Source organism: Stegostoma tigrinum, chromosome 23 (assembly GCF_030684315.1).
Source record: "Stegostoma tigrinum isolate sSteTig4 chromosome 23, sSteTig4.hap1, whole genome shotgun sequence".
NCBI lineage: Eukaryota > Metazoa > Chordata > Chondrichthyes > Orectolobiformes > Stegostomatidae > Stegostoma > Stegostoma tigrinum.
Genome location: NC_081376.1, coordinates 12593067 through 12608666, shown reverse-complemented (window position 1 = coordinate 12608666; position 15600 = coordinate 12593067). Strand labels below are relative to the sequence as shown.

At 42.7% G+C, this 15600-nt stretch overlaps 1 protein-coding gene across 1 annotated transcript in view; it reads left to right on the top strand.

Moving 5' to 3' along the window:
• The window catches only part of ap5z1 (adaptor related protein complex 5 subunit zeta 1), a 56611-nt gene that overhangs the window by 6445 nt on the left and 34566 nt on the right, over nt 1–15600 (top strand). Inside the window, exons 2-3 of the mRNA XM_059653921.1 lie at nt 13819–13956; nt 14375–14561. Of these exons, the coding sequence (XP_059509904.1) occupies nt 13819–13956; nt 14375–14561 (325 nt within the window). The remainder of the gene's footprint in view (nt 1–13818; nt 13957–14374; nt 14562–15600) is intronic.

The window sequence follows — 15600 nt, the reverse complement described above, 5'->3', positions numbered from 1 at the left end:
TGCCAAACTAGACGATGAGATGGTAAACCTTTTCTGTACCTTCACTAAAGCCTCCACAACCTTCTGGTATTGTGATGGCCAGACCTGTGCTCAGTATTCCAGATGTGGCCTTTCTAAAGTTCTGTATACTGCAAAATGATTTGCCAATTTTTATATTATGTGCCCTAACTGATGAAGGCAAGCATGCTTTATGCTTTCTTGACCACTTTTATTCACCTGTGTTGCCACTTTCGGGCAACTGTGGACCTGTATGCCTAGATTGCTCTGTATGTTGATGCTTCTAAGGCTCTGGCACTTACAGTATAGTTCCCGCCTGCATTACACCTTCCAAAATCCATCACCTCTCATTTGTCCAGATTAGATTCCACCTGTCATTTCTCCATACAAGTCTCGACCCTACCTATAATCCTGTGGTATCCTCTAGCAATCCTTTTCCCTATCTGCAGTTCCCCCACTTTTTGTGTTGTCTGTGAACTTACTAATTAGACTACTTACATTCTCCTCCAAGCCATGTTATATATATCACAAGCAACAGGGTCCCAGCACAAAAACAAAGTTGCTGGAAAAGCTCAGCAGGTCTGGCAACATCTGTGGAGGAGAAAACAGATCCCTGTAGAATGCCACTAGGCACAGAGCTCCAGTCAGTGGGGGGATTAAAAAAGACTTTCTACCACTACTGTCTAATTTATATGTGCATCGTATCAGCTCACTGTGGATCCCATGTAACTTCACCTTCTATTATCAGCCTGCGATGAGGGACCTTGTCAAAATCCTTGCTAAAGTCCGTGTAGATGACATCTACCACCCTGCCCCCATCAGTCATTTTTGTCAGTTCCTCACAAAACTCAAATCAAGTTCATGAAACACCGACCTCTCAAAGCCATGATGCCTTTTGCTGACATGTCCATATTTCCAGATGTGAGTAATTCCTCTCCCTATGAATCTTTACTGATAATTTCCTTAACGCTGACGTGGGGCTCACTGGCCTGTAATTTCTCAGATTATCCCCATTGCCCTGCTTTTTTTTTAAAAAAGGAACAACATTGGCTGTTTTCCAATTCTCTGGGATCTCTTCTGTGATTAAAGGAGTTACAAGGATTTTATACAAGGGCCCAGCAATTTCCTCCCTCAGTATTCTGGGAGAGATCCAATCAGGTTCTGGGGACTTTTCTGCCTTCATACTTCCAAAACCCAACAACATCACCTTTTCTTTTAAAATATCAACATGCCCTAGAATATCAACATAGCCCTCCTTAGACTCACCATCCACCATGTCCTTCTCCTTTGTGAATACCAATGCAAAGCATTAGTTAAGGATCTCCCCTCACTTCCTGTGGCTCCATGCGTATATTCCATCCATTTTCCTTGAGTAGACCTACCCTTTGCCCAGCTACTGTCTTTAGTGCTATGCGTGTAAAACACCTTAGAATTTTCCTTAATTTTGTTTGTCAAGGACATTTCATGGCCCCTTTTAGTCTCCCTCACTCCACGAGATGCTGGAAATTTATTTTTGTTTTTTTAAAAAAGTTGTTGTAAGTTTTTAAAAAGGAAAATTGGACTGAACTAACTGATGAATACGTGAACAGGAAAAGGCAATAGAGGTTTATTGTGGACACAGGCCAGAAATTGAAAAGGAAGGTGGCACTGAGCAGGGCTCTGAACAATTTACAATCCCTCTGATACATTTAGCTTAATGAGTACAATCTGATAAATGTGACAAACTTGTTCCCATATGAGTGCTCTAATTAATGGTTTTGAGCAATAATTCTTCCTGAACAGCAGATTCCTTGGGAGAAGCCAAAGGGTATATGACAATCAGTAATTAGATTTACATGTGGCTCTCTTGCATGAGAATGCTTTGCACACAATGTGCTTGCCAAGATATCTGATCAATATTTTCAATTCAAAAGAATGAAAAATGCATCCTTCATTTATAAGACTGGTGAAAAGGAAATTGCATACATTTTTCACTAATATGGGATGAAACGGAATTTGGGGAACCATCCAGCCATAAAACATGGAAGCTGTCATTCATCCTAAACACACACTTTCTATGAATTGTTTGTGTTTGATTGATACAAGTTACTGCATTAGTATCTGAAGAGGGAGAAATACTTTTACATGTGATGCAGATTTGGGCTCTAAGATCGCTGCCATTTGAACCTGACAATCAGGCAGGCAGGTTCATCCAAAAAGGTGTGGAGTTATTAAGAGTGCTTGTGGTAATAGGTGCCACTTATAACCCAGTAAAGTAGAATTGTTCACTGGGCCATGTTTACAGAATCCATAAATAGAATTTTATAAAGTATGGCAAAACTGTTCCCTTTTATCTAAGCTGACGGTTAGGCAATAGGTTCTTTGGGGATTGAGGATCTTTATGTGGTTCGCGTTTGCTGATGGCTGAAATGCCCAATCCACGAGAGTGCAAGTTGTGCCTTAAGTGCTGCATATGAAGTGGTTGTCAGGGTGTCATTTGTGGGTTACTGTTTTCAGTACAGGCAGTCCCTGGGTGAATGGGTTCTAATCTTGGGTTTGGGAGTTGATTTGGAACGGAGTACAAGACTGTATAAGATAATTGCTCGCAAGTACAAAGAAACACCCACATGTTAGAACTTTTAAAATTAATGCCGGATCTTGCTTGTAAGTACAAGTGTTTGTAATCCAAACATCTGTAAATCAGAAACAAAAACAGAAATTGTTAGAAAAGCTCAGCAGGCCTGGCAGCATCTGTACAGAGAAATCAGGTTTAACATGGGTCAAGTGATTTTTCCTCAAAACTCAACTCAATGTTAACCCTGATTTCTCTGCACAGATGCTGCCAGACCTGAGTTTTTCCAGCAATTTTGTTTTATTGTTTGCTTTTGATTTACTTCATCTACAGTTCTTTCGGTTTTTATTTAACCTGTAAATCGGGACTGCCTGATTTGATGTCTGCTTTCAAACCACTGTAGCCATTGGTTGTCCCAAATGCTAGCCCACCACTGATGCCATGTCAGCCTCTCGCCAGTGTCTTCCAGGTGTGAAAATTAACGTTTAGGACATTCATTGCCATGCTCACCAGCATCTTGTACATGGAGCTTTGGGTGTCCCACTGGCTCAATATCAGTGTGGTGTCTCAAGCAAATGATAAAAGTTCTGAGGAAGGGTCACCGGACCCGAAATATTAACTCTGTTTTCACCTTCACAGATGCTGCCAGACCGGCTGAGCTTTTCCAGCAACTTCTGTTTTTGTTATAAAAGTTTGCAGGCGGGTCTGAAATGATCTTTTGGAACAAGGACAACTCCAGGGTTTGGATTTATCATAGGTCTTAAAGCATAAAAAGAGAAACACCAGGGTTTACATTCTAAAAGAAGGTGCCATTTAGAAGTTGCTAAAGCCTCCGTGAAGTTAGAAGTATTATCCATAATGGAATTGCAAAGCTGTCAAAAGCTAAACTAATGGAATTAACATATAAATTAGAAATGTAATTGCCTGCTGGAGCTGAGAAGACAGATGATTGAAGGATGATTGCAGCATTTTGGACTTGATAGAAAAATAATGAGACAGTTAGAGTCTGTTAATATTCAGTTACAGTTAAAACAGTTTGAATATGAAAAACTGAAACGTCTGGAGGGGAAGAACCTGGAAAAGGAGATGGAATTCTAAAAAGCAGAAAAGGTCAAGGGAAGAACGTTGTAATGGAAATTAGAAGGCTAGAACTAGAAATTGTGTATATGGAAGGGAATGTGGTTGGTTGGTGAGATTGCTACAATGATACAGTTAAGAAAGAAAGTCAGATGCCAATAGAAACTGAGGAAAATCTTAGTCATAATCCAAAGCGCAGTAAGGAAATGCTGACACTTGTACAGAGAATTCCAAAATTTTTCAGGACTGGTTTTAGAGGCATCCTTTTCCAGCTGAGAAAATAACCAGAAAAGTGAGATAGCCAAAACTCTCGATTGTCCAGGCAAACCCAGATGGTGGGTGCGACACAGGAATGTATACACTTCTTTCAGAGAAGGTTTCTGTGGATTATGATGCGATAAAAGATATTCTTCTTTGCACCTGAGTTAGGTCCTGAAGTATACAGGTGAGGTGTCGAAGTTTGGGAAACTTCTGTATGAACCTATATTGAATTTGAAAGGTCTATAGAAAGCAACTTTAATAAAATGGGTACAAACATTGAGGGTTGAAATTGCATAGATCGTTCTCTCAGTGGAATGTTTTAAAATCGTTATTTTTGGTAATAAGAACCCATAGTGAAGCACAAAGGATTATGGGCTGCAATGGCTAAACCGGCAGCGGCAACGGCTGATGAATGAGCCGATCTGTAAAAGTAAACCTTTTTTCTTTTCTGTCGCTCTGACAAATTGGAAAAGTATAGAAAGTGGGGGAGAGAGAGAGAGAGAGAGAGAGAGAACACCCAGTAACCAGAATGAAGTATGGATGGCTAGAAATGCAGCAAGAAGCACTCCAGATCAAAAAGGAAATTACTGAGGATGGAGATAATGGGAACTGCAGATGCTGGAGATTCCAAGATAATAAAATGTGAGGCTGGATGAACACAGCAGGCCAAGCAGCATCTCAGGAGCACAAAAGCTGACGTTTCGGGCCTAGACCCTTCATCAGAGAGGGGGATGGGGGGAGGGAACTGGAATAAATAGGGAGAGAGGGGGAGGCGGACTGAAGATGGAGAGTAAAGAAGGTAGGTGGAGAGGGTGTAGGTGGGGAGGTAGGGAGGGGATAGGTCAGTCCAGGGAAGACGGACAGGTCAAGGAGGTGGGATGAGGTTAGTAGGTAGCTGGGGGTGCGGCTTGGGGTGGGAGGAAGGGATGGGTGAGAGGAAGAACCGGTTAGGGAGGCAGAGACAGGTTGGACTGGTTTTGGGATGCAGTGGGTGGGGGGGAAGAGCTGGGCTGGTTGTGTGGTGCAGTGGGGGGAGGGGAGGGGATGAACTGGAGGGGATGAACCCAGTTCATCCCCTCCCCCCACTGCACCACACAACCAGCCCAGCTCTTCCCCCCCCTCCCCCCCCACCCACTGCATCCCAAAACCAGTCCAACCTGTCTCTGCCTCCCTAACCGGTTCTTCCTCTCACCCATCCCTTCCTCCCACCCCAAGCCGCACCCCCAGCTACCTACTAACCTCATCCCACCTCCTTGACCTGTCCGTCTTCCCTGGACTGACCTATCCCCTCCCTACCTCCCCACCTACACCCTCTCCACCTATCTTCTTTACTCTCCATCTTCGGTCCGCCTCCCCCTCTCTCCCTATTTATTCCAGTTCCCTCCCCCCATCCCCCTCTCTGATGAAGGGTCTAGGCCCGAAACGTCAGCTTTTGTGCTCCTGAGATGCTGCTTGGCCTGCTGTGTTCATCCAGCCTCACATTTTATTACTGAGGATGGAGATGTTTTTGAAAGAAAAAAGCCGAAGTGTTTTGTAATAAAGTGCGATACTTTTTGGTTCATATTTTTGGAACATTCAGGAAACCCATTGGACTTATTCGGGTTTGTAAGAATGAATCTGAAAAATAAACTGAAATGGCAAATAACGCCAATCAAGTTGTAGGTTTAATAGCAACAAAACTGGAGCTACAAACTGCCATGAATGCAGGAGCAATGAATAGGATAGATGAGAAAGATTAAGGACTTTTGTCAGAAGGAAAGACAGCCCTTTTTTTTGTCAAGTGCTGCAGCTAAAGCCATAACTGAGTCCAAGGTACTACTCTCTGTTTTGATGGAGAAGGATGTAGTTTTGACATCACGTTGTGCAGCGTAAAGCCACTGTCATTAGGATAACTGGCAGGTTTATCACAGTTTCATTGTATAAAGTAAAATTTGATTTGAATTATTATTGTCACGTACTAAATACAGTGAAGTTTTGTATAGGCAGATCATAACGTACCAAGAAAGCGGGTGATGGACAGAGCGAAGGATATGAAGTTATGGCTGCAAAGTAGGTTCACAAAACAAGATCCACGTTAGATTTGAACTTTGAGAGGTCCATTCAGAAATCTAATAATAAGGGGGAAGAAGCTTTTCTTGAGATCAGCGATAATGGGAACTGCAGATGCTGGAGAATCCAAGATAACAAAGTGTGAAGCTGGATGAACACAGCAGGCCAAGCAGCATCAAAGGAGCAGGAAGGCTGACGTTTTGGGCGTAGACCCTTCATCAGAGAGGGGGATGGGGAGAGGGTTCTGAAATAAATAGGGAGAGAGGGGGAGGCGGACCGAAGATGGAGAGAAAGGAAGATAGGTGGAGAGGAGAGTATAGGTAGGGAGGGGATAGGTCAGTCCAGGGAGGACGGACAAGTCAAGGAGGCGGGATGAGTTTGGTAGGTGGGAAATGAAGGAGCTGCTTGAGGTGGGAGGAGGGGATAGCTGAGAGGGAAATGGAGGAGCGGCTTGAGGTGGGAGGAGGGGATAGGTGAGAGGAAGAACAGGTTAGGGAGGCGGGGATGAGCTGGGCTGGTTTTGTGATGCATTTGGCGGGGAGGGGATGAGCTAGGCTGGTTTTGGGATGCAGTGGGGGAGGGGGAGATTTTGAAGCTTGTGAAGTCCACATTGATACCATTGGGCTGCAGGGTTCCTAGGTGGAGTGAGTTGCTGTTCCTGCAACCTGTGGGTGGCATCATTGTGGCACTGCAGGAGGCCCGTGATGGACATGTCATCTGAGGAATGGGAGGGAGAGTTAAAATGGATCGTGACTGGGAGGTGCAGTTGTTTCTTGTGAACCAAGCTTAGGTGTTCCACAAAGCGGTCCCCAAGCCTCCGCTTGGTTTCCCCAATGTAGAGAAAGACACACCGGGTACAGTGGATACAGTATACTACATTGGCAGATGTGCAGGTGAACATCTACTTAATATGGAAAGTCATCTTGGGGCCTGGGATGGGTGTGAGGGAGGAGGTGTGGGGGCAAGTGTAGCACTTCCTGCGGTTGCAGGGGAAGATGCCGGGTGTGGTAGGGCTGGAGGGGAGTGTGGAGCGGACAAGGGAGTCACGGAGAGAGTGGTCTCTCCGGAAGGAGGACAAGGGTGGGGATGGAAAAATGTCTTTAGTGGTGGGGTCAGATTGTAGATGGCGGAAGTGTCGGAGGATGATGCATTGTATCCGGAGGTTGGTGGGGTGGTACATGAGGACGAGGGGGATTCTTTTAGGGTGGTGGTTGCGGGGGCGGGGTGTGAGGGATGTGTTGTGGGAATTGAGGGAGACTCGGTCAAGGGCGTTCTGGACCACTGCGGGGTGGCGGGGGGTTGCGGTCCTTGAAGAACGCGGACATCTGGGATGTCCGGGAGTAGAATGCCTCCTCCTGGGAGCAGCTGTGGTAGAGGTGAAGGAATTGGGAATAGGGGATGGAATTTTTACAGGGGGTTGGGTGGGAGGATGTGTATTCTAGGTATCTGTGGGAGTCGGTGGGCTTGAAGTGGACATCAGTTTCTAGCTGGTTGCCTGAGATAGAGACCCAGAGATCCAGGAAGGTGAGGGATGTGTTGGAGATGGCCCGGGTAAACTTGAGGTTGGGGTGGAAGGTGTTGGTAAAGTGGATGAACTATTCGAGCTCCTCTGGGGCTTTTCTTGAACCTGTTGGTACGTGTATTTAAGCTTTTGTATCTTTGCCTGACAAGAGTTTGGAAGAGATTATAACTGGGCTGGAAGGGGATCTTTGTTAGCTGCCTTTCCAAGGCATTGAGTAAGTGTAGATGGAGTGAATAGATGGAATGTCAGCTTCCATGATGATCTGGGCTGTGTTCACAGCTAACTGTAGCTTCTCACACTTGGGTGGAGCAGTTGCTGTACCAAGCTGTGATGCATCCATATACAATGCTTTCTATGGTACATCTGTAGAAGTTGGTGAGAGTCCTTACAGACATGCCAAATTTCCTCTGGAAGAAGAGGTGTCGTTGTGCTTTTGTGACTGTCACATCCATGTGGCTGGTCTAGGACAGATTGTTGGTTATTGTCACTCCTAGGAACTTGATGTTCTTGATCCTCTCCACCTGTGCTCTACTGATGTCAATAGGGTTGCACCCTCCTCCCATCCTGAAGTTATTGATCAGCTCTTTAGTTTTGCAGACGTTGAGGGAGAGATTGCTGTCTTCACATCGTGCCACTAACTTGGATTGTGACTTGTAGTCCAGAACAATGGTAGTATGAATTTTTAAGAAATGACCTGTGGATCATGTTTATTTACTCATGAGGAATGATTTAACTGAGGTAAGGTTTATAGCTTCATCCATAATCATGTAAATTCCATGTCAGGTTAAGGGATGGCACAGTCACAATACAAGTACTTTTCCATTATGTATTGTGACCAGGGAAGTTGCTAAATGATTTTCATCAATAGGGGCCAAAGTAATATTACAAGTAGATGTGAGAGCAGCTGAAACTTTCTTTTGGGACATTTCAAAAGAAGTCTTTGACATGCCTTCATTAGTCGAGGCTTGGGAAGCAGACCCAGAGTTAAGTAAATGAATACAGGCAGCACATACTGAGGCTGAAAGCGTTCTGGAGTGTTATGATGTTAAAAACAGACTTCTTTTGATGTGGAAAGTCCTCTTAGACTTGTAGGCAAGGAATAGATGGTCATTCAGCAGATAGTGGTACTGCCCAGAAGTTGTTAAGGAGATGTTGCGAGTAGCTAAAGAAATTCCTACATCAGTACATGCAGTAACTTAAGCGTCACTAAAAGGCATTTTATGTGGCCAAGACATCACAAAGATATAGTGCCGTTCTGTAGAACATGTCATGTACATTATTGTGTCAATCAACATGTCAACCATCCGGCACTTTTAATATAAGACCAGTGATTGAACTAGCCTTTTAGTGAGCTTTAGTATATCGTGTCTAGGGGCCGTTGCTGAAAACAAAAGCCGGATGCTATCCTTTATAATTATGTATATGGCAACCTAATTTCTGTAAGCTATTACTTCTAAGGATGTTTTAGCATAGTAGTGAAAAAATTAACTCTGCATTTTTTTCAATCTGTATGGATGGCCAATTGAAATATAAACTCAGTTAGGTTCCAAATTTGCCAATTATGACCTGAAAACTTTGAGACAATGCGGCTATAAACCAAGTCATCTGTCCATCATCAACAAACACAGGGAGCTTTGGAGAGATCTCATCAACTGTCAAAACAATGGTTACAACCTATAATTACAAATGCTCTCAGCATTGGGGAAAAGGGTTAGATTTCTTCTCATTTGCTCCCACCGATGTCTTGAGTGAATCTACTGGTTTCAGCCCATATAAATTGGTGAATGGTCATGAGACAAGATATGTTAAAATTGATGAAAGAGAAGTTTTTAAAGCATAAACACAAATCCTTATTGTTGGATTATGTCCATGTTTCTAGAGAGACACTCAAGCACATATAGAGTAGCACTGGAGCATTAGAAAATTTCACAAGCAAAAACAAAATGTGCATACCATTATGCTACAGCTCAAATACTTCATTTCTGCTTGAAATGTGCCGTTAATGCCTTTATCAGGTGAATCTCTGAAAGCAAAATTCAGTGATCCATATAAGGTAATTAGGAGAGCTAGTGAAATGACATCTGAAAGAAACTCCTGATCCTAAGAAGTGGTAGATGATGCCAGAAGCATTAAGAGTGAGGTAGGTAGTTCTCACAAACTTCCTACAACTCAATTTAGCCACTATAAAACACCTGAGAAGGTTAGATGTGGTTTCTGTACTTGAAGTAGGGATAATGGGAAGATCTAGTAAGATTACTGAGGAATTACCAGAAAATCTGTAGAGATACATCTGAATGTACTGCCTCGGGCGACTGTCTGTGTGGAGTTTGCACATTCTCCCCGTGTCTGCATGGGTTTCCTCCGGGTGCTCCGGTTTCCTCCCACGGTCCAAAGATGTGCAGGCTAGGTGGATTGGCCAAGGGAAATTGCCTGTAGTGTTCAGGGGTGTGTGGGTTATAGGGGGATGGGTCTGGGTGGGATGCTTCAAGGGGTGGTGTGGACTTATTGGGCCAAAGGGCCTGTTTCCACACTGTAGGGAATCTATTCTAATCTAATCTAATCTACTCTGTTAGTTAGATATAATGTGGACCACGGGAATTGGTGCTAACAAGATAGCATCCTTATTAGTTGAGCCCAGAAAAACAAGCTCAGCTGAAAATGGAGATTTGCCAGCACACACAATCACTTGATTAATCTTAGTCAAAGCAGCTGTAGTTCACCTGTAATGTTAGTCCTCAACCAGATGGATCAACTTGATTCTGCAAAGTTTACAAAAAAGTAAATACAGCAAGAAAGCGGAAACCTACCCGGTTCCTCTGTTAGAAGATTTAGTGATGAGTTTATTGGCATCTCATTCCTGCCAAAGATTGACCTATTAAAAGGATGCTGGCAAATACGATCAACATCAGCATCAACAAATAAACTAATATTTGCCTTTTATTATATCAAATGGGTAATGGCATGGTCAAACGATGCCATTTGGGTATAAAAGTGCTCCCGTTACATTGCAAAGATGTACAAATGAAGTTAAAGCTAAAATGCTATAATTTGTTTAGACACCACATAATATTCAGGAAGATCTGGGAAGAAAACCTATTTAAGAATTACAGTTTACTGTCGTCTTAATCCTGTCTATGGCAGTTTTGCAAAAGTGCGAGTAACTTATTTAGAACATGTTGTTGGACAAGGATTGCCAAGAACAGCAGGAATGTCCCCATTTCTAAAAAAGATTCTAATAGAATTCCCCATTTCTAAATTCAAGTTTATTGGCAATTTGTGGGTTTTAAGAAAACTTTGTTCCTAACGTCACAACAGTGGTATTGTTTGACAGATTTTATGGTGGAAACTGGCAAAAGTGTATGGCCAGCAGAATGCCAAACAGGCTTTGAGGTGCTGAAAACAATTCTAACAAATGAAGCAGTGTTGGCCACCCTGACTTTACAAAAACTTTATAAATTGGCAGTTGATGCTGGGTACTTGGATGGTAGGTGCAAATTTGTTGCAAGATGAGGACTTGGGAATAAAGAAACCAGTGGAATATTTTTTTGAAGAAATTGAATCAATATCAGAAGAAGTACTTTATAGTAGAAACAATTGAGATTGTTATTGGCCCTTTAGTATTTTTAAATCTGTTTGATATAAGGTAAAAGTCACCACAATCCCAGAGAACCATAGACTTGCTCTCTCATTAGAGAAAGATGATTGGTGATGAGTTTAACCCAAGAGTCACCATACCTCCAGTGATGGGAAAAGTTGAGAAGGTGGAACGTCCATGGTAACCTCATTTGGTGCAGGAATTGAACCTGAGGTATTGGTATGCCGGGTCGCAGAGCTGTCTAGCCATTATCCGGCAGTTTCTGTTGAAAACTTTAGAAAGTCAAAATGTGAAGTTGTTCAGTTGAGGTTATTGCTTCAACCATTTTAATATAAAAATTGTTCACGTTGCTGGAAATGATAATGTAAAAAAGATGGACTAGGTTAAGAATTGAAGAGATTGTAAAATATGGTATAAGATGTACCTAAATTTTGCATTTTGTCTATCTGCCATACGCCTTGTTGTGCAAGACATTTTTAAAAATGTTTTGCCTCTTCTAAGGGTAGAGGTATGTAAGAGACCATGCCTTTTGAACTTTGGACTAAAATGAGGCACATGGATACTGCTTTTAAAAGTGGAATATATGCAAGGAATAATGTACAAATTTGGGATGGAAAAGACTACAGCTGACTGACGAAAATGAGATAACACAGTGTGGAGCTGGAAGAGCACAACAGGCCAGGCAGCATCAGATGAGCTGGGGATGGGGAGATTTTGAAGCTGGTAAAGTCCACATTTGAGACCATTGGATGCTGTACAAAGCGTTCTCTGGAGAAGGGTCTGGGCCCGAATCATCAGCTTTCCTGCTCTTCTGATGCTGCTTGGCTTGCTGTGTTCATCCAGCTCTACACCTTGTTATCTCTGAGCCTCCACTTGGCCTCACTGATGTAGAGGAGGCCACAACAGGAGCAGCGAATGCAATAGACTACATTGACAGATCATAAGAGATAGGAGTGGAAGTAAGGCCATTCAGCCCATCTAGTCCACTCCACCATTTAAATCATGGCTGATGGGCATTTCAACTCCAGCAGGTGAACCTCTGTTTTATGTGAAAGGTTTGTTTGATGCCTTGGATGGAAGTGAGGGGGCAGGTGTAGCACTTACTGCAGTTGCAGTGATAGGTGCCCCACCATCTCTGGCAAACCATTTCACTCCCCCTCCCACTCCCTGGGTGACATGTCCATCCTGGGCCACCTCCAGTGTCACAATGATACCACACAGAAACTGGAGGAGCCGCACCTTTTTTCCCACCTTGGGAGCCTATGACCCAATGGTCTCAATGTGGACTTCACAGTTTCAAAATCTCCCCACCCTCCCTCCCATTCCTGCCTCCTTGACCTGACACATCCTGTCAATCTTCTCTCCTGCCTATCCGCTCCTCCCACCACTGCCTACCTGCACTCAGTTATCACCGTCCCACCTACTTCCCAAGCCCTACCCCTCCTCTCTATATTTATTTCTATATTTATTATTGTCGCAAACCACAATTTTTTTGATGCTTATAGTAAGGGAGAACAACTTACGGGTGTGGGAGAGACAAGCCATAATTTTATGGTTGAATTTCTGGTTGAGAAATTAAACGAAGTGTCATCAGTATAGCAAAGTCTTTTGACTAAGGTGTGCTGTATTTTTGTCTTTGCTTTCAGTGTGGATAGATAGAAGGGCTTGCTCTCTGACCAGTATGCAGGGAAACCTGCCTTCACTATAGGCAGAGGTCAGAGGCACATAATGTAGAAAGAGGCCTTTCAGCCTGTATATGGTGGCTGTCAGAAATATTCAATTAGTCCCACTCCCCTGTTCTTTCCATGTGATTCTGCACATTTTTCATTTACAAGTACATTTAAAAAAAATTTCTTTCAAGGGATATAGGTGTCACTGACAAGGACAATATTTATTGTCCATTCCTAATTATCCTTGAACTGAGTGGCTTGCCATGCTATTTTGGGGGAGTGTTAAGAATCAACCACATTACTGTGGGCCTGCAGTAACATTTAAGACTAGGCAAGTAAGGGGGATTTCATATACTAAAGAACATTAGTCTCAGTACAAATCATTTAGTTCACTAATTTTCAATACAGATTTGTTAATTGAATTTAAGTTTAACTAGCTGTAATGGTGAAATTTGAACCCAGATACCTAGAGTATTAGCCTGTACCCCTCGATTAGTAGCTCACTGCCATTCTCACCTTGCCACAAACTGACAATCTCTTTTAACTTTTTTTGAAAGTTTTACAGTTGAATTTGATTTCATACCCTTTTGAGGCAGTAGATTCCTAATCCCAACTTTTCACTTTTTTAAAAAAGTCTTCCGTCAGGTTCTTTGCCAGTTGCCCTAAATCTCTGGCTTGTGACGTACCTGCCAGTAAAAACAATTTCTTCAGTTATTTTAATACCCATGTTAACTCCCTTTGTCTTCCCAATCAGCTGAAGTTCTTTATCCTTGAAATTATTCTGGTAAATCCATTCTCTCGCTCGCTCGCTCTCTCTCTCTCCATGGAAGTGAAGCACTTCCTTAAGTTTTAAAGTATGAGCTGCTGCCTGGTATTTCATTATTTGTTTACTAAATTCTCGAGAAAGGCTTTTATTGAACCTAGTGCTGCAGGAACCTGTACTAGGTTGGCAGCATTGATATTTAAGTGAAATTTTGACTCATATATTTTCTAGCATTTTCAGAGATGCATGGAAATGGGGTGAGTAACGTGAACCTCTTCTGTCATTTAGTTAACCACAGTTTCTATTCAATACCTGTTCTCTGTTCCCTTTCAGAGAAGTACAAGATGAAGACCTACAGAAATTCTGCTCCCGCATTTCCACACTTCTGCAGAATAAAGAATACAATAAAGAGGCTATTGATTCCCTACAGAAACTCTTCTTGATTGTCTCAGCAACAAAGTATGGCAGAACGTAAGAGTCTGTGTTTGAAACAAAAAGGGGAGAGTTTGGAGGAAGGTCTGACAATTTGATGGCGAATTGGAGTTTACTGACTGGAAGAAGGGTTTCCTTAATCCATTTATAATTCGAGTTTTGTCGTGGAATTTTTATTTGATTCAACGAAATTAGTTACAAGTTGGCTTTGGAATATTCTTTAAATCACCTGTTGAATTTCTGTTGTATGCATTCCATTTCATAACTTCAGACTGACATTCGATAGTCTGTATCTGTGACTAAATATTAGTGAAAACTGTGAGCAGATGTGTGGGACTTGTTTTTTGTCTCTGTTGCCAGCAATCGTGGGATGGAAGTGTTTACAGCGTGAATGTATTTAGGACATGTGCAGATAACTAACAAGTCAAATGTGCTGCCATTTTTCTGTCTGATACAGTCTTTCCAGGGATGTCCTACAGAAACTCCACAGCACCTTGTGTTTCCTGAAGGCGCCACAGCCAGTCCTTGTTCTATGCTCTGCCATTCTGAGAGAGATCCTGCCAAGCAATTCTTTGACTTTATCTTGTGATGGGGTGAATGATATGAAAACCGTGAGCCTAATATCAAGTATAATTCTGGCTCAGGTAAGGAAGGGTGGTTCAAGCTAAACTGAAGTTTATTATATTGCGCTGTTTTGAATTGCTGATCATATCACGTCACTGTTCTGTGATCTCGCCATTAAGGGATTTTGCAAGCACTACCCTCAGATAATAATCTGCTGTATTTGGTTCTGTCCTTCTGTAGCAGCTGTTTCTTCCATAAGGATTAGGTTAAAGTTGTGTACTTCTATTTATTAATTTCTGCTTCTGCTTTTATCATAATTGTTTCATCAGACTTGCTGTGGAATGTTTTGAACCTGAATACCAGAACCTAAATGGAACCAAAGGACTTTTGCAATGTTCACCAAATAAAGCAAATCAGATTCTTGATTTCATGTGCTATGAAGTGACCGCTGCTTTAAAAACTCATCCATCTGTATAAGTTGAGCAAGCCAGGATTAAACCCAATTGTAGTCACATTCTCTGCTAAAATTCACTGCCAAAGCTTGAATGTCAGGAACAGTGACTTTTTTTAAGATTCCTTACAGTGTGGAAATATGCCCTTTGGCCCAACAAGTCCACACCACCCCTTGGAGCATACCGCCCAGACCTATCCCCTTATAACCCACACACCCCTGAACACTATGTGGGCAATTTAGCATGGCCGATCCACCTGGCCTGCACATCTTTGGACTGTGGGAGAAACTGGAGCCCCCGGAGGAAACCCACGCAAGGGCGAATGTGCAAACTCTGCACAGACAGTTACCCGAGGCTGGAGTCAAACCCGGGTCCCTGGAGCTGTGAGGCTGTAGTACTAACCTCTGAGCCACTGTGCCGACTTGTGTGGGATACTTGGAAGGAGGTTGGTTTTGTATTCATAGAGCTTGAACACAGTGGTTATCACCTTTTCAAAGGGCAGGAAAAGTAAGTGAACAAGAAGCCCCTGTAAATAATTATAAATTTTATTTTAGAATATCTAGTGAAGGGCTTATGTATTGGGATCTTGCAGTCCCTAAAATAAAACCACCTGTTTAATTTCTTTGCATGATGCATCCGTTTCGTGTGGCATTTGATTACCTTTTAA